The sequence below is a fragment of the Ambystoma mexicanum genome, chromosome 1p, assembly GCF_040938575.1.
Source record: "Ambystoma mexicanum isolate Mex_15411 chromosome 1p, UKY_AmexF1_1, whole genome shotgun sequence".
Lineage (NCBI taxonomy): Eukaryota > Metazoa > Chordata > Amphibia > Caudata > Ambystomatidae > Ambystoma > Ambystoma mexicanum.
In genome coordinates, this window is record NC_090921.1 from 1,204,445,164 (window position 1) to 1,204,465,377 (window position 20,214).

Sequence of the window (20,214 nt, forward strand, 5' to 3'; positions counted from 1 at the left end):
CTCGTGGGGGATGCAGGGGTCCCGGGGATGCAGGGGTCCCATGGTGGACTCAGATTGCAGCGCAGCAGAAGACAGGTGCTGCTGCTGCCTTAGAAGACTGCCTTGGGAATGTATCCTTGTCCGTGGACATTTTAATATTTAAACAATATATAGCTGTCACCTCTGATGGTTCACAGATTCATACAATGTTTTCCAGAGCAGTTGAAATAATTAGAAAGATAGATGTATTTGGTCGTTGTACAGTGCTGCATGCTACTATCAGAAACACAATGCCAAGGAATTCAAAATGCTTACCTTTCTTGCAGTTTTTTGAGGAATTCATTTGCTGATTCTGGATCAGTCAAGAGGAATGTTTGGAATGCACATGTGGACTCGAGGAAACCCATTAATGCCTCAACAGATGTGGTAGACCATCCCTGCATCTTAGTGATTCTATGAAAATAAAAGATTACAGATGGTGAACCTATGTTCTTAATTCTAAGGAGACGTTTTCCTTCACCACATATAGCCTTGATCATGGCTCTAACGATTATTTCATAACGGGGGCTATCCCTGAAAACAATACAACACTCCCATGTTCCTTTGTGTATACCGCACACAGAAGATATTAATATAGAGTAATAGCAACACTACATAACATTTAGGTTAAAATCATAGAATTCCTCTTTTCAGCGTTATTTTCAATAAAATGGCCAATCTAAAAAGATTGGCCTCATTTTAAAAGATTTTCAAGTAGGTGTGTGATGGCCTCTCTGTGATTAAGACAAGTATCTTCAGTGATAATTGATAATGCCCAACATTTCCTAAGAGTGTGATAACCAATTGCAAACAAGAAGAAATAGTAGAATTCTCGTTAACTTGCTTATTTTAACTATAGGAAATTATAACTGACAGTTACATAAAAAAGAGCAAGAGGCATTGCAATCCGAATATCTCAAATGGACTCTGGTCCCCATGCAGTCTGACAGGTAAGGGGACACTAAAGGGGGTAAGCGAGAATGATCCCTGGTCTCAGTCTAGAGGCAGGGGTTGGCTATGGGTTAACACTAGGTGCTACAGGGACACCCCCTACTCGAGCCTGCAAGGCTCTTGCAAACCTCAGAATTGCAGCATTAGCCAGCTGCTGTAAGGTGGCATTCATGTCCCTCGACACTGGTGAATTAAATGCCCTTGAAAACTGCTTTACTGAATAGAAATTACACAGGAGTAAATGCTAGAGTGACTCCGACCTCTATGCAGGGCTGTACCTTGCAAGAACTGAGGTGAGAGGACTTCCCAAGGGCCAGCTACATACAGGTAGATTCACTATGGACTCCTTTGTGCAAGAGTTTCAATTACAGCTGGGTCCCTGGAAATAGGAAGTAGATGGGTGTGAGCAGAACGATGATCGTGCATGACAAAGCAGCCACAGACAAGCAATGGAGCGGGACCAAGACAAAATACACATCCATCCACACGGCATACACATCCCAACATACACTCAAGCAAGAAAATACAGGACTCAAACAACATTCACACGCAACATAGGCACCCACCCACAATGCGTACACATTCCAACATACATTGAAGCAAGGAAATACAGAATTCACACACAACATATACACCTGCAAACACTGTAGACTTCTTAACATACACTTAAGCAAGCAAATACAGAATTCAGACAAGCACACACATAACATATGCACCCACTCACACTGCGTACACACCCACACACAATGTACACACTCAGAAACAACTTCACACCCACACACAACCAACACACACAGCATACACACCCACATACAATATACATACCAAAGCAAGAAAAGACAGAATTCACACACCACTCACACCCTACATACACACCCACTTAAACTGCATGCATATCCACATACAACATGCACACACAGAAAAATACACACCAACCCCCACCACCACACACAATGAAACACCCACACACACTGTAAATACCTGCACATAACACACCCAGACACAAAACAGCAAACACAACATATGAACCCACCTACACTGTGTATACACCCACACACAACATACACACCCCCACACACAACATAAACACCCACATACAACATACACACTCAAGAAAGGAAAGACATACAGGGTAATTCATAGAAATTCGCACAAAAGTGGCGCACGCGGCTGGCGCACAGCATCCCCGTGCGATACACTGCGCCAGCCGCATGCAATAAAATCCTTTTCATCGCACAGCGTATTCATGGATTTTAGCCTCCAAAACCAGCCGTGGCGCAGCGACCCTGCAGCGGGGCCAGTTACGCCCCCAAAAACGCACTCGTGCAAGGAAAAGCCTTCAAAATTCCAAAATCATCGCAAAGGGCTGCGCTAACCCTGGACCAGTTCACAGGGCTGCCAAACAGCAAACACCAAGCGGGGATCGTGTATTTCAGTGGTTCTCGGGAAGTTTCACACAAGATTGTCCTGGGCACGTGTATTCCAGGGGTGCGCGGGAAGTATCACACGCAAAAACAGCGGGGTTCGTGTATTCCAGGGGTGCGCGGGAAGTATCACACGCGATTCCATCAGGGTAGGTGTATTCCAGGGGTGCGCGGGGAGCACTACACGTGAATTGCCCGTGTGGATCCTCCCAGGTGATCCCTCTACACACTCCACGGTCCCTGCAGGCGGCCCACACCACAGGGGTCTACCCTGCACATGTCCCGCAGGCAGCCCATCCACCATGCCCATGCCCCCCAGCCAACCCACATTTCACCTTGCACAATTGATCACCAACGCATGTCCCCCTGCACCCCCAGCATCCAGGGGCACCCTCCACCAGGCCCCCACTCATGTCCCCCTGGACCCCCACCCACCAGCAGCCAGGGGCACCCTCCACCAGGCCCCCACTCATGTCTCCCTGCACTCCCACCCCCCAGCAGTGCAGGGCACCCTCCACCAGGCCCCCACTCATGTCCAACTCATGTCTCCCAGCACCCCCAGCAGTGCAGGGCACCCTCCACCAGGCCCCCACTCATGTCTCCCTGCACTCCCACCCCCCCAGCAGTGCAGGGCACCCTCCACCAGGCCCCCACTCATGTCCAACTCATGGCTCCCAGCACCCCCACCCCCAGCAGTGCAGGGCACCCCCAGCAGTGCAGGGCACCCTCCACCAGGCCCCCACTCATGTCCTTCTGCACCCCCACCCCACAGCAGCCAGGGGCACCCTCCACCAGGCCCCCACTCATGTACCCCTGCACCCCCAACCCCAGCAGCCAGAGGCACCCTCCACCAGGCCCCCACTCATGTCTACCTGCATCCCCACTCCCCAGCAGCCAGGGGCACCCTCCACCAGGCCCCCACTCATGTCTACCTGCACCCCCACCCACAGCAGCCAGGGGCACCCTCCACCAGGCCCCCACTCATGTCCAACTCATGTCTCCCGGCACCCCCCACCCCCCAGTAGCCAGGGGCACCCTCCACCAGGCCCCAACTCATGTCTCCCGGCACCCCCAAGCAGTCAGGGGCACCCTCCACCAGGCACCCACTCATGTCCCCCTGCAATCCCATCCCCCAGCAGTGCAGGGCACCCTCCACCAGGCCCCCACTCATGTCCCCCTGCAACACCACCCCCCAGCATCCAGGGGCACCCTCCACCAGGCCCCCACTCATGTCCCCCCTGCAATCCCACCCACCAGCAGCGCAGGGCACCCTACACCAGGCCCCCACTCATGTCCAACTCATGGCTCCCAGCACCCCCACCCCTCCAGCAGCGCGGGGCACCTGCCAGCAGGCCCTCACACATGTCCCCTAGCCAACACGTCATCACAATCCAGATCCCAGGCTCTTATGCCCCACCCAAATCACACGCCACCTTAGTCCAAACACCCAACCAAGCTTTACATCCATTCAAAATTGTAATACCCCATTACATGATAGATAACAAATAAGCAGTATGTGCATGAGTACAAGTCCGTCAGACCCACACAATGGCAACACATGACTGAAAACCCACATTGTGGCAGGCATGAAACCAATGAGAGAAGTCCACACATTGAAGTAAGAAACACAAATGTATTACAGTGTAAATGAAGTGAATGAAATCAAAAGAAACAATGGCAACAAATATCAAAATGCAGCATGACCACCAAAATAATAAATAATGAAAATGGGAATCCAAAATAACCGTAATGAAATTGTGTCCAAAGTCACCATCCAACAAAGCAAATCCAAAGGGAAAGTAAAGTGAAAATCCATTGCTCCATAGTGAAAAAATAATAAAAGATGAAGGCCACAAATCCACTGTCAAACTATGTACAAAGAGCAAACCCAGGGTCCATGATCCCAACGATGTAAATGAAACCTACAATAAAACCCACCTAACTAATAACTATACACAAAAAAGTGGGGCATAGTCCAAGCGCACCAAATTAAAAAAATAAATAAAACCTAACACTAATTAACTATATACAATGGCAGCGGGCTAGTCCAATGGCTCACTTCTGGATGTCGTGGCCCAGGGCATCATCAAACTCCTGCTCAATGTCCCGGAGGCGGTCCTGTTCCATGGCCCTGAGGGTCCGCAGGGACGACGACATGTTCTCCTCCAACTCCCTGCGGATTGCCTCGAGGCACTCGGCCCGCCTCAGGGCCCTCCGCATGGAGTTCTCCGGCCTGACCATTGTGAGCCGTGCCTCTTCTGCCCGCTGCCGCTCTGCATCTATGGCGTGGCCCAACCGCTGCCACACGGAAGACACTTCCCGTCCTGGGTCCTCCTGCCCTCCGGCCGATGCCTGCCCCTCCGATGTCGAAGGCCCTGAGCCATCGTGGCTTCCAACTACAGCCTGCTGCTGTCCATGTGCCCTGTCCGATGGTGCCTGCACATCCTCCAGCTGGGGTGCAGTTGTTGATGTGGCCACCCCTGCTGGACGTCCGACTCCCGACTGTGGCAGGGATCTGTTGTCCACCAGCCTGGCCGCACGGTCAGAGGCAGCTCCACAGGGCACCCAGGTGATACATAGGTGGGAAGATGGCATGGAGGACGACTGGGGCATAGGGGGTTCCGTTGAGGAGGGGGTCGGAACAAGGTCCAGGAAACTGAGGAATCCGGCTATGGTGAGCTGTCCCAGTGGGTCAACACGGTCAACGAGCCATGCAACAAGACGTGCAGTCTCATCATGGAAAGACTGCAGGACAGCTTGCATGGCCCGTTGACGCAACGCCACCCCACCCTGGACAGGCTCAACCTGTTGCAGGATAGCCACATCTGCAGGGAGAGGAAGGCCAGTTGGTGTAAGCCAATCCCCACCCTGAGAACGGGTCTGGAGGTAGGCATCCCTGCTAGTGCAAGATGAACAGTGACAGGAGCAGGGACAGGATTGCACACAGGCACCTCCGCGGCGGCCTGTGCTGCCACCTGTCCCTGGTCCTGCACTGCACTGCACCACTAGAATCCCCACCTCCAGACCCCGCCTCTGTTGCTTGCATGGCCTCCTCCTCCACCAAACCCCCCCCCACCAACCTGGATGACTCCGTGCCATCTTCCTCAGTTGTGCCCTGTGGGGTTCCAGCTGCCCCTTCTGCTGCCGAAGAGTCCAACTCCAACCTCCGCCTCCTGGGCCTCCCCCCCCCCAGCAGCTGCGGCCTCGGACGCGGCACCGGACTCCTCACTCCCCGACAAGATCACAACCTGGGAGGGGAGCTGGGCCTTGCGTCTCCGGCTGGTGGTGCGACCCCTGCCGCTGTGCTCCACAGCACCTTCTCCGCCCTCTTCATCAGTTGACGCTGCAGCCAGGGAGAAATAAAACACAGGCATCAGGGCACTGTCCAATGGACACATACACATGACAGTTGTACATGAGTGGAATTGGCAAACCTCAGACATGGCATCACAATCCCCAACACACATGTCATTTCAACTTGCACACATGAGCTATACCACAGTCATATCGCAACAGCCAGCACCATCCATACAAATACAATAGCATGAGCAGGCAAAGGTGAGCCAGACATCACATGCGACACAGGGAGTGCACTACACTTGCGCACACACACACCACGACACTTGCATGCATGTGTACACCTCCGCCAACTGTCGCAGTGTTCAGATCGGCATCCATGTCACACCTGCCAATCATTCTTCCACATCCTTTGCCATGCAAGCCTACACACACAAGCACCATCCATGTGTCACACATGAGAGCCCTCGCATGTGTCAGCCTCACGGCCCTGTACCCCCCCCCATACTTGGCCACATAAAACCACATGTGCAACCTGCACACTCCTGCCACACCACCACACGCACAGCTTACAATCAGTATGCATGTACACTTACCGCTCGACTCCAGACGGATCTGCCTCTCAAGGACCTGGACGTGGAGCGCTGGGGATATGCGTTCCAGGACCCTCATCTTCCGACAAGTGGCCCCGGCCACTGCTTTCAGGAGGCGCCGGGCCTTCTTGAGAGTCCTGGACCTGAAGTCCTCCCAGCGCTTCTTCACATGATGGAACAGTTGACTGCCACCCCCTCCGCGTTAATGGCAGTCACAATGTCCGTCCAGATCTGAGTCCGTCCTTCCTTGTCGGCGCGCAACCTTCCGAGGGCATCATACTGCCCCAGGACATGCTCCACCAGGACACCAACTTCGGTGGCAGTGAAGCTGGTGCCCCTCTGCCTCTCTGGCCGGGGGTTGCCACTGGTGCCAGATGTTGCAGTGCCCGACATGGCAACCCCAGAGGCAGGAGTGGGTGGGCAACTGGGGCTGGGTTGTGGAGCGATGGTATCCCAGTCGGGAGTCTTCGGTTCCAGCAGGGGTGGTCACAGCAACAGCACCCCTGGCTGATGTGCAGGCAGCAAATGGCAGGACACGTGGGCAGCAGGCAGTCAGGCAGCAGCAGATGGCAGGTTGCAGAGTGCTCGGGGCTCTGGGGGGGGCAGTAATTCGGCCTTCTGGGCAGGAGCGTGGTCTTCTGTGTGCTTACGCGTGGCCAGCTTGATACAGAGTGATTTGGCACGTGAAAATTCAGCACGTCTGCGTGTATTTCGAGGAAAGGCCCTTAGCGCGTAAGCGCGTCAGCACACGTACGTTAATTAATTGGCCCAAAGGCCCCCAGGCGCATCTATGATGTCACGCGCATGGTCGTTGAGAATGGCGCGTGTTTAAAAAAAAAAATACACGTCCGAGTGTCAAAGCATGTAATTGTTGGAAATGGCCTCAGCGCGTATGCGCGTCTGACGTGTGTATAAAAAGGTACGTGTAGAACACCATTTCCTTGTACGTGCTTTTCGTGGAGAGCGAGTGGGTGAAATCTGTACTTCTTGTCGGTTCACACGCGATTTACTTCACAGCGTTTCAAGTTCATACTCCCTGTTAACTCTGACAGCTTTTTTCTCTTTTCCTGGGGCCTGTTTCCTCAAACAGCATTCCCTTCTACTGTTGTCCTGTCTCCTCAGACACCATACAATTCTTCTTTTGGCGGGGGTGTTGCCAACGCGCACGTCTTTTTCACGCTTTTTGTCCTGGCAGACGGTGAGTCGCGCGTGTAGTCAACATCTGTGCTTGCCCCGTGTGTCGCGTACCCCTTCAGAGGTCAATCTAGGCTGCGTGTGACACGCATACGTTCATTCTTGTGTTTCTGGGTGCCACAGCATAGTGCAGGTTTATTTTTCCACACACCTGGTCTAGGAGGGGTTGCGTGCACCTTACTTCCCTTTTTTGGGGTGCCTGTGCGTTGCGTGACCCGTCATCTTTCCCCAGGGGTGACAAAGCCTTGCTAGAGCACTAGGGTACGATTACCATCTGGTACCCAACCCCTTTGACCCTCAATTGCCCAGGACAATAGTTCACAGCGACTCCCATACGCACAATATCAGTGCCATGGCTGGGAGGCCAACAAGCCGTAAGGTTGGCAAAGGTGGCCGAGCCCCAAGTGGTGGCCGTGGTGGATCCGGTAGGGGATGTGGCCGTGACTTGCAGGGTGCCCCTAGCCCCCCCCCCTTGTGTGGAGGACCAGTCAGGGACACCCATGCCCCCCCCCATTGAGGGTAATGTGGCTGACACCATCCATGCTCAGCCCTTGTTGGACCAGCCAACTGTGGCACCGGACCTGGCACAGGGTGACTCCATGGCTGACTTCCAGGTCAGCAGGTCTAGGCCACGTGCGCCGGTGCATGTTGGTGTCATCAGGCCACGTGGATCAGGGCCAGCTAGGTCATCTGCTGCCCCGAGTAGGCAGGGTGGGGAGGCTGTAGGGGCAGCTGCGGCTCCATCCCCCCCACCTCTCACACACCCAGCCAGGACAGTGTCGGTCCAAGTCCATACTGCTGACATTCCCCCTGACACCACCACACTTGAGCTAATGCCTGCACCAACTCCCATGCTGAGTGTGCAATCCCACACTCCTAGTACAGAGTCCACCGGGGCTCCTGCCCCTAGTGTCCAGAGAGGCGTAGAACACTCAGGATCCCCACCAACTTCCAAGAGGAAGAGGAAGAGTGCTCGTCCAGTAGAGGCGGATGCCCCAGACACGCGAACACAGTACGGCCCGTCAAGGAAGCCCAGCTTCAATGAGGCCAAACTGAATGCACTTGTAGAGTATGTGTCCGCACATGACCGTGAAATGGTGACTGTTGCAGGATCCAAAACCACACCTGCACAACGTCTGGCACACTGGCAGACCATCGCGGACATCGTAAGTGCCCTTGGAATCATGAGGAGCACAGCTACTGAATGCTACAAGCGCTGGAATGACCTGAAGCGCAGGGCAAAGAATAAGCTGGCCTCAAGTCATGCCGCTACTCTTAGTGACTGGAGGTGGGTCTCCAGCAGAGGACATAGAACTCACTCCACATGATCATGTTGCTGGGACCTACGTCACGGAGTAACAGATCCAAGGCGTGGGAGAACTGGCAGATTACGAGGCATTGTCCGGTGAGTGCACATGCATGTGTGTGTCATCCATGTGCATGGTGTGTGTGTGAGGGCTTCTGTTCGGGTGCCAGGTGAGGGTGTGTGTGTGTGTGTGCCTGAGTGGTTTGGGTCACCCATGTGCCTCATCCAATACATTCTGCGCACCAGCATTTGGGTATAGCAGTATCCCTTCTGCCAACAGTAGACATCCAGCCCAACACCACGCCAGTTGCCCTTGAAGTGTCATCTTGCCACAACATTGTTGCTTATTTTTCTCTGTTTATTCAGGCAGATTGTTTGCATTCCACCACTTTTACTAGGCATTTCTCAGTCCTATTGTCACATGTGACATGGCTATGGTACAGTGGACTGACTTGTTTCCTGGATATCATTTGTTTAGACATGTCCCTGTGCTATAGGACCATTTTGGACTGGCAGCTCCAGGTTAAACATTTGAACTATTTCAATTAAAAAAGCAATTTCATGAGCAAACTAGACTGAATGAACAATTGGTGCCCTCCTCTCCCTCTTCCCTTTATGGCTAGAGTACATGCCATCTGTGTGATGGCATGTGTATTTGACATGCCATTCACAGGCCAATGTGTGATGCCACTGCTAGGCAGCATGCAGCAAATGTGTTCATCTTCCATCTTGGTGTCATCAATGTGCGCCATCTGCCTCCCCTTCGTACGCAGTGACGGTGCATGCATGGGAGGGTTTTAGTCATGTGGGACATGTGTCAATCAGGTACTGGTTCTGTAGCTTCTCAGCCCTAATTGTGTTGTGCCATAGTGCTAATGCCTGTTTCCATTTCTTTTCTTTCATGTCTTTGCAGGGGATGACGCACTTGATACTGCTGGGGTTGTGGAAATGATACAGACCCAGGAGGGGTCTCAGTGCCGACCGACCACTAGTGAGGGACGTGGTGTGGTGGTGGGTGAGAACCCACAACTGCTGCAGGTCGTGCTCTCAAGGGGTGTCTCTGGGTGCACCTCCCCCGAGCTGTATTCAGGTGTCGATGCAGATGATGAGACCTATGTGGCGTCGCAGGCGAGTGTTCCTGGGAGGGATTCTGTTCTGTCCGACCCACCTGCACCAGGGTTAGAACCCTTAATGGGGATGTCAGTGTTGGCAGGTATGCCTTTGGTGGTTACGGATGCAGGGTCACACTCTGCAACATCTGATCCTGTTCCTGGGCCAGCAGATCAGAGGGAGAATGCAGTCCTGCAGCCTCAGGCAGTGCGGGCACAGCAAGGCGCAGTTCGCCTTGCCCCAGACAGGTGTGGTGCCCGCCGACGTGGTGGTCGTACGCCACCTGGCAATACCGCATGGGAGCAATCCATATACGGTATAGCAACTCAACAGGCAGCATCATCAGAGATGATGGCTCAGGCCATGGATAGGGTGGCCACTTCCATTGTCCCCCCCAGAAAGGCTGATGGAGCGACTACAGCAGGCAACAGACTCCATCTGCCAGTCACAGGGAGGACATGTTGGCGTCCAACAGGGACAGGCGGGCGGCACTGGAGACTCTGCGGGAAGCCATTTCTATTGAGTCCCAGGGCCACAGGGAAGCCCTGAGGGTGGAACTCCGTCAGCTCAGGGCAACTCTGGTTGAGGTCGAGGCTTCAGCTAACACGAGGACAGAACAGCAGCTGGAGCGGCTCACTCATACGCTCTCAGCTGAGATGCAGGCAACTAGGGCGGAGGTCCGGGCATCCCGTGAGTTGTTGCATGGGGACCTACGCACAATTATCCTCCAGAACCAGACCTTCCACACCCGCATGCTTGCTGCCATGGAGGACCAGACTAGGGCTTTGCGTGGGCTGCCTCCCATAGTGCCACCACCTCCTGATGCAGCTGCAGAGGGTGAGGAGAGCAACAGCAGCGATTCTCCCACAATAGGGTAGCCGTGCAGGCCATGAGCCCATGGAGGTGTTTTTTTTTCCCGCAAGATCCACACAGGTGGGTTTTGGTGTGCACCCTGTCCTCGGACCTCATGGGTGGCCTCCCCCACCCACCCGGGCCCATTAATGGCCATTTTTTTTTTTTTTAAATTTTTGATTTTTTGGACAGTGTGTTGCCTTGTGTGGCTCCCGTGGGCATACGCTGTATTGTGGCGGGGCACATGCAGGCTTGTCATGAATTTGGGTCAGATGCTTGGGTTTGTGTGACACACACACACCCCTCCTGCTTCCCGTTTCCATGGGTGTGCCCAAGTGACATTGACGTACACAGTGACGGACTCCAATTTGATGTGTGGGCAGTCTGTAGTCCATACTGTGTATACATTCCTAGTGCATATTGTTGTTGTATTGTACACTGTATGGTGTATTGATATGTGCCTCTGCATCCATCTCATCCTCCTAATTTGCAGGTCCAGTTCTCATGTCTTCACAAGGCGGTCTACTTTGGAACTGGAGTCCATGTTGTAAGCAGTGCACCTACACTCTTGCGTGGCGCTAACACTGTATACTTGGAAGTGTTCGAAGTGCTGGCATTATCAGGTAGTGAGGCTACCACTTTTTTAAGTCTGTACTGTCATGTTTAAGGTAGGTTGGAGGTTGTGTAGGTGATTGGTATTCTTGGTAAGTATTTGGTAATGTGTGTTGTAGGTCCTGCATTACTGTGAACATTTCATGTGTGGCCAGTTTCCATTAGGGACACTGTAGTTGGTGACACTTGGGGCATGTTGTGGGGATTCATTTGTTTGCTCTCACATTGCATGAGATGCCATGATGTGTTGTGTGGCCGTGCCGGGGAGGGGTTGGGTGACATGGCACTGTTCTCATGTAGTATTTTGCAAGTGGGTATTCATTTCTGCTGCATGGAAGTGTGTCTTTTGATGACACTGCATTGGTGGTGTTTGTGTAGGTAGGGATGCACACATTGTGACACTTCCACATGAACAATCTCAGGCTGCTATGGTTCTGACAGTTGACTGTCCCTTTGTTGGTCATATTTCTCAGGTCAAGTCATCATTGCTGATCAGATGGTGTGTGCCAGGGCTGTGTGCACTCCACAGGGGTGCGATTTCTATGTGAAGTAATTAGCCACCAGCTGCGTACGGGATGCCTCACCCCGTGCCCTTTCCCCTCCCATGCGCAGCAGGCGTGCATGTGGTTGGGGATGTGGGGGCACCACCATGTCCACAGCCAGGCCCCGGCGTGTTGCAACATTGTGCAGGACACATGCTGTCACTATGATCCTGCACACTACTGGGGGCACATATAACAGCTGCCCGCCAGAACGGTCAAGGGAGCGAAAGCGTGACGTGAGCACTCCGAATGTGCGCTCCACTATGCCCCGGGTTGCAATATGGGCTGTGTTGTATCTTACCTCGGGAGGCTTGATGGGGATCCGAATTGGCGTCATCATGTGGGTGCTCAGAGGGTAGGCACTGTTCCCTGGTGAGGAGGTGAAGGGTATCATTAGTGGGGTAGTGACATAACTCTGCATCTGACATGCATGCATGTGCAGTGGCATTCATACTCAGCAAGCAGCCATGCATTGCCATGCCGCCCAGCTTCTAGGTCCCGGCTTAGGGTAGACATTCGGTAAATGAAGCTGTCGTGGATGGACCCTGGATAGTTGGCATATACTGAGGTGATGATTCCCTTGGCATTACATACTACCTGCACATTGATGGAATGACAGTGCTTGCGGTGCCTATAAATGTGCTCAGATGCCCTGGGGGGGGGGGGTACGTAGTGCCACATGGGTGCAGTCAATGGCACCTAGCACTTTGGGGAATTGTGCCACACTGTAGAAATCCAGGGCAGCAGCCTGCCTTTCTGCAGGTGTCCTGGGCAGGTATATGTGCCTGCGGACTGATGGGCGTGCAGTGATTATGTTCAAGACCTGGTGTTGGCAGCGTGACTGCGTGGCCTGTGACACCCCACCCACTATGGCACTTGTCCGCTGAAATGATCCAGTGGCCAAGAAGTGCAGTACATTAAGGACCTTCTCCAGGGGGCTGAGTGCTTGGGAGCACAGGGTGGGTGATGTGAGGTCATCCTCCCACTCACTCACCAGGTCCAGTATTATGTGAGGTGGAACCCTGTACCTCCCATACACCTGGTCATCAGGCATCCCAAAAAGGCTGGTTCTGGGTGTGAAAATTCGGGCCCTCACTATCCTCCTCCTCCTCCTTTGGTAACCCACGGCCACTGCTGCTAGGAACGGTATATTCATCCTGGCGTCTGAGCTCGTTTGTTGCTTGCGCACACTTTTATGCTGCGCGGGTCGACGTACGCCTGCTTCCTGCTGGCTTACGTGTTTCCGGATTAGCACGTTTTTTTGTGCGCATGCCTTAGCCCCGTTCAATTCCATGGATACGTGTTGGCGAGCGTGTAAAACTTCCCGCGCACCCCTGTAATACACGTATCCAAGCAAATCGCATGTGAGAATTCCCGCGCACCCCTGTAATACGTACCCAAGCAAATCGCGTGTGAGAATTCCCGCGCACCCCTGCAATACACGTACCCAGGCTAATTGCGTGTACGCGCACTTTCATCCAATTACACGCAATGATACTCTGACGTGCAGTGTTTCCACGTGTGCTCTGTCATCACGTGCTATGAGGGAAACACCCGTGCACGTCACAGACGCGCTTAGGGCATTTGGTCCAATGGAATCGCGTATGCGTGCTGACGCGCTTACCCGCTAAGGCCCTTTCCTCGAATTTCACGTTGACGTGCAGGATTTTCACATGCCAATTCACTCCGTATCAAGCTGGCCACGCGTAAGCACACGGAAGACCACGCTCCTGCCCAGAAGGCCGAATTACTGCCCCCCAGAGCCCCAAGCAGCCTCCCACGAGCCATCTGCTGCTGCCTGCCTGCCTGCTGCCACCGTGCCCTGCCATTTTGTGCCTGCACATCTGCCATCTGCAGGGGTCCAGTTGTTCTGTCCAACCCTGCTGGAACAGAAGACTCCCGACTGGTATACCATCGCTCCACAGCCCAGCCCCAGGACCCAGTTGCCCACCCACTCCTGCCTCTGGCGTTGCCATGTCAGGCACTGCAACATCTGGCACCAGTGGCAACACCCAGCCAGAGAGGCAGAGGGGCACCAGCTTCACTGCCACCGAGGGTGGTGTCCTGGTGGAGCAAGTCCTGGGGCATTATGATGCCCTCTTCGGATCGTCACGCGCCAACAAGGAAGGACGGGACAGGATCTGGGACGACTTGGTGATTGCTATCAACGTGGAGGGGGTGGCAACCCACAACATCCAGAAAGTCAAGAAGCGCTTGGAGGACTTGAGGACCAGGACCCTCTTGAAGGCCCGGCGCCTCGTGGAGGGGGGCCGGGGCCGCATGGGTACCATCCAGCTGAGGGTCCTGGAATGTGTAGACCCAGTGCTCCACGCCCAGATCCCTGCGAGGCAGACCCGTCTGGAGTTGAGCGGTAAGTGGGCAAGCATTGCTGTGTGAGACAGGGCATGTTGCAGTGTGCTGGTTGTCTGATGCTTGCCTGTATGTGTGACATAGATCATGTACGCATGTATGTGTGCAAGGACATCATGGTCATACATGTGAGACCAGTAATGTGTGAACCACATGGTTGGTGCATGTGTTTAAATGCAACATGGGGAGCCCTATGCGGATTGGACACATGAGAGCATGCCAGTCTCTGTTCCTGGACATGGGTGGGGGGTGAGGGATGGGTGCTGATGCCATGTACATGTATGGTATCCATGTCTGTGTGTCTGACCTGCGTGTCTGTGACCTGTGAATGCCAGGGATGCATGACACATGTCTGTGACAATGTACAGATGCAGCCTAGTTATCCTTGTATCCACTGTGTCTGGGGTGTACAAGGCCAGATGGATGAAATTACGTTGGTGTGTGCATGTGATATGGAACTCACATGCATCATGGGTCATGCCTAACAACATTGTATGTTTGGACAGTCCCTTGGACATGTATGCAAATGTCCATAGCATGCGCCATGCCCGTTACTGTGTGTTTTGCCTGCACTGACCCATGTGTTGTGGAGGGACATGATGGAAGTGATCTTTGATAGTGCCACTCATCTGCTATTGCTTCCTGTCTAGGGGACCATTGTACAGTACCCTGATGCTTGTGTTCTATGTCTCCCTCTACACAGCGGCAAGTGAAGAAGAGGGCGGAGACGACGCTGTGGAGCAAAGCGGCGGGATGCCCCCACGGCTGTAGCGGAAAGGGTGGGTGAGCACCCACAGGGGCTTGCAATGGCGGAGGACGGTGTGGAGCCATCCAGGTTGGTGGTTTCCACAGGAGGAGGAGGCCACTACTGAGGCGCACATGGGGCCTGGTGGGGGCATCCATGCTGGTGCAAGTGGTGCAGTCCAGGGGCAGGGGCAGGAGGCAGCACAGGTCACCGTGGAGGGGCCTGTGCATGTCACTGCACCACCAAGCACCAGCAGGGATGCCCCATCCCAGGCCCGTCCGCAGGGGGTGTGGGGGATGTCCATGTCATCTGACTCCCCTCCACCTGCAGACGAGGGGACCCGTGGCCGTATGGAGAATGTCCTGATTGGTGTCGCGTTGCGCACGGGTGTCATTCGTGATGACGTGCATGCTTCCCGGGAGGAGCTTGCACGTCATCACGAAGAGCACCGTGCCAACGTGGCCCAGTTGGGATCGGCCGGGGGTTTCATACATGTGTCAACCAATCTGGCGGCCCTCTCCTCCTCTGTGGAGACTATACGCCAGTCATTCTCCATGCCGTCCTCCGGCCCAGATGCCACCAGGGCCCCCTGTGGACCTGCCCTGACCAACGCAGCCAGCTTGGTGGGGATCCCATCCATGCCACTGTCGGGAGTCAGAGGTCCAGCAGGGGTGGACACCACAGCAACTGGACCCCAGCAAATGGAGGATGTGCCGGCATCATTGGGCAGGGCAGGGCACGTGCACGACGGCGGATTCCATCAGCCTGGATGCCGTCATGCTGGCAGAGGCAGTTGCGTCGGAGGCAGCAGCGTAGTCAACGTGGGAGGCATCATGGTTCGGGGCAATCTACATCGGAGGGGCAGGCAATCGGCCGTCGGGCAGGAGGACCCAGGACGGGAAGTGTCTTCCGTGTGGCAGCGGTTGGGCCGTGAGATAGGTGTGGGGCGGCGGCGGGCGGAAGAGGCGCGGCTCACGATGGTCAGGCCGGAGAACTCCATGCGGAGGGCCCTGAGGCGGGCCGAGTGCCTCGAGGGAATCCGCAGGGAGTTGGAGGAGGAGATGTTGGCGTCCCTGCGGACCCTCGGGGCCATGGAACAGGACCGCCTCCGGGACATCGAACAGGAGTTCGATGATGCCCTGGCCCGGGACACCACGGAGTGAGCCGCTGGACTAGCCCACTGCCTTTGTATATAGTTAGTGTTAGGTTTTATTATTTTTTTTTTAATTTGGGGCGCTTGTACTATGCCCCACTTTTTTGTACATAGTTATTAATTAGGTTTCATTTATATCGTTGGGATCATGGACCATGGATTTGCTCTTTGTACATAGTTTGACAGTGGATTTGTGGCCTTCATCTTTTATTATTTTTTTCACCATGGAGCAATGGATTTTCACTTTTATTTTCCCTTTGGATTTGCTTTGTTGGACAGTGACTTTGGACACAATTTTTTTACGTTTATTTTGGAGTCCCATTTTCGTTATTTATTATTTTTGTGGACATGTTGCATTTTAATATTTGTTGCCATTATTGTTTGTTTAGATTTCATTCACTTCATTTACACTGAAATACATTTTTGTTTCTTACTTCAATGTGTGGACTCATTGTTTCATGCTTGTCAGAATGTGGGTTTTCAGTCACGTGTTGCCATTGTGTGGGTCTGACGGACTTGTACTCATGCGCGTACTGCTTGTTTGGTATCTATCATGTAATGGGTATTTCCATTTTGAATGGATGTAAAGCTTGGTTGGGTGTTTGGACTGGGGTGGCGTGGGGTGGGATTTGGGTGGGCATAGGAGCTTGGGATCTGGATTGTGATGACGTGTTGGCTGGGGGACATGTGTGTGGGCCTGCTGGCAGGTGCCTCGCACTGCTGGGGGGTGGGGGGTGGGGGTGCTGGGAGACATGAGTTGGACATGAGTGGGGGCCTGGTGGAGGGTGCCCCTGGCTGCTGGTGGGGGTGCAGGGGGACATGAGTGGGGGCCTGGTGGAGGGTGCCCCTGGCTGCTGGTGGGTGGGGGTGCAGGGAGACATTAGTTTGACATGAGTGGGGGCCTGGTGGAGGGTGCCCTGCACTGCTGGGGGGTGGGGGTGCAGGGAGACATGAGTTGGACATGAGTGGGGGCCTGGTGGAGGGTGCCCCTGGCTGCTGGTGGGTGGGGGTGCAGGGGGACATGAGTGGGGGCCTGGTGGAGGGTGCCCTGGCTGATAGGGGGTGGGGGTGCAGGGGGACATGAGTGGGGGCCTGGTGGAGGGTGCCCCGCACTGCTGGGGGGGTGGGGGTGCAGGGGGACATGAGTGGGGGCCTGGTGGAGGGTGCCCTGCACTGCTGGGGGGGTGGGGGTGCAGGGGGACATGAGTGGGGGCCTGGTGGAGGGTGCCCCGCACTGCTGGGGGGGTGGGGGTGCAGGGGGACATGAGTGGGGGCCTGCTGGCAGGTGCCCCTGACTGCTGGGTGGTGGGAAACATGCGCTGGTGATCAGTAGTGCAAGGTGACATGTGGGTTGGCTGGGGGGCATGGCCATGGTGGATGGGCTGCCTGCGGGACATGAGCAGGGGTGCAGGGTAGTCCCCTGTGGTGTGGGCTGCCTGCAGGGGCCGTGGAGGGTGTAGAGGGAACACCTGGGAGGACCCACACGGTCAATTCATGTGTAGTACTACCCGGCACACCCGAAATACAAGTACCCTGCTGAAATCGCGTGTGGAACTTCACGCGCACCCCGGAATACACGTACCCAGGCCAATCGCATGTGGGACTTCCCGCGCACCCCGGAAAACACGGACCCAGGCAATTCGCGTGTGGTACTTCCCGCGCACCCCGGAATATACGGACCCAGGCAATTTGCGTGTGGGACATTCCGCGCAGCACAGAATACACGCACACGCTATTTTTCACACAGCGGGTGTCTGTTTGTCGTGCACCCCTTTGCACGGCATTTGTCTTAGAGGGCCACAGTATGTGACATTCATCATAGCTGTATATAGGTGATTTTTTTGGTGCACATTTTGGCGCACATTTATTTCAGGGGCAGGGACACTACTTTCTTGTGCTTTCTTGTGGCGGACGCGTTTGGGCCTGTGCGCTGGTTTGACCGTGCGCTGGTTTGCCCCATTGGATTCCATGAATACGTGTTGTAGGCGAGCGTGTGGGCGTTCCGCATACCTTCCTCCTGTACTTCCCCGTGACGCCCACATTTTGACGAGTTGTTCCCCATTCCGAGTATGACGCCCCGTGTTCAGCCTACTTTTGTTGTGTGCGCCGCGCTATGTGCGATTTCGCTGTGGCCATGGCGCACGCCGTTAGATATCCTGTGCGCCGGGCACTTTTTCAGCGCACATCCGATATTTTTCTCACGCTTGGCCTTCCATCGATGTGCACTGGTTTCCCTGCAATTTTACTGCGATTCGCACGTTTTGGCACCTCTGTGCGGGAATTTTCAGCGCACATTAATTCCATGAATCGACACCATAGTTCACACAAAACACACACAACAGATGCACTTGCATACAATGTGCAAACACCAACACACAACATATACAGCCACAAACAACATACACAATGACTCACAAAAGAACACTTACTGTGAAGACATTAGACTGAGGGACCAATTCTTGATAAGGAATCTTATACAAATTGTTTTTTATCACAATTGACCCAACTAATAAACAAAAGACAACACACAACATACACACACACACACACACACACACACACACACACCGACACAACATATTCACTAAAGCCTTTGTCCATGGCCACTATACATGCTGTACTAATAGTTTTCTTTTAGGCCCACTAGCCACGGCGGAACATGTTGAATAGTTTCTTGAGGTCTCACTAGCTCTGGCCTTCAGCTGTAGCCTCTGTACATGTTGCACCAATACCTTTATTTTGGGCCTACTAGCCATGGCCACTGGTTATGCCCGACCATTAATTGTTACCAAGTACCTATTTCCCCCTGCAAAGTGAATGTAGGCACTGCATATATTAAACCTTTTTTCCCCCGCAAAAATTTCACAGTAATTATTTCCAATAACAGAAATTCCTGTGGTAGAGTGGCAGTTCTACAAATACCGAGATAAGTCTCAGAATTAATAGTTTGTCCACATCCTCACAAGCACTCAATAAGTATCCCCCTTCTTTTTACCAGGTCCGCTCACTCCACTCAATTGTTTTTCCCTCCCTTAACATCTCCCATGACCCCCAATCACTCATTGCTTTATTCTGAGCGCGTTTTAAGGCATTGCTGTGGTAATCTCATGAGAGTCCGGCAGCCCTTCCCCAGATAAACCAAACATTTTCAATCCCTAACTGACTCCCCAACCCACACCAAATACTCAACTTCACATGGTGTCTTCATCAGCACTCACAACCTCTTGCCAGATGTGATTGCTATTGCTATTGGTGTTTATATAGTGCCTATGGCCAGGCCATCTAAGCTCCGTCATTCAAAACAATCATTGTTCCCCTATAAATGAATATATAAACAGAAGCTTTTTGAGCCTCTTTCTGAAGTTGAGAACGTTATTAGACTCTGTAAGGTTGCAGGTTGTTCATTCCAAAGTTTGATGGCATACATTTTCCTCTTTCAAAGAGCGTTTTAAGTTCTTTCATTGGAGTTCTTTCATTTGAGTCTTCTCCGTGTCATATTGTATGAATCACTCCCAATGAGCAAAAATGAAATGTCAGTTTTAATTTCTGAAAATCCTCACAGCCTCCTGGCTGCAAAGCACCATCCTGATATCTGTAAAGATTTTAAAGCATAGGGGGCACCCCATGCCTCCGTCTAATATTTAAAAAAAAATACTGATGGATTTACTCAATCTGCCAAGTGGTTTTCGTGCTAGAGCTGTTGAAACTCTACTTTTGAATGGGAGTAGGCAAAAACAGAATTTATGTTTTCTTAATAACTTTTTCATTTTTTAACAATTTGTTTCCAGTTTAGGGGGCCCATAGCAACTTTTGTGTTTTGAAAATGACATCCAAATCCACCCAGCATGTCAAAAGTTAATAGCCCCTCTCCACATCTCTGCTGCATAGCACTGAGGCTGATAAAGGTTTTAAGTTTGTTTCTTATTTGGCCCAAATCTGCCCAGTGGTTTCTCACTACGGCTGGTCACAAGTGTGGGGTTTGGTTTAGATACTGTAAGAAACCAGAAGGTGCCTCACCAACTAGAACCTGGGGGATCTGTCATCCAG

The 20,214-nt window shown here is 53.3% G+C and overlaps 1 protein-coding gene across 1 annotated transcript in view; it reads right to left on the minus strand.

The window, feature by feature from the left end:
- The window catches only part of LOC138571862 (putative methyltransferase DDB_G0268948), a 565,708-nt gene that overhangs the window by 59,773 nt on the left and 485,721 nt on the right, over positions 1-20,214 (minus strand). The window contains exon 6 of the mRNA XM_069649228.1: positions 295-432. Within this exon, the coding sequence (XP_069505329.1) occupies positions 295-432 (138 nt within the window). The remainder of the gene's footprint in view (positions 1-294; positions 433-20,214) is intronic.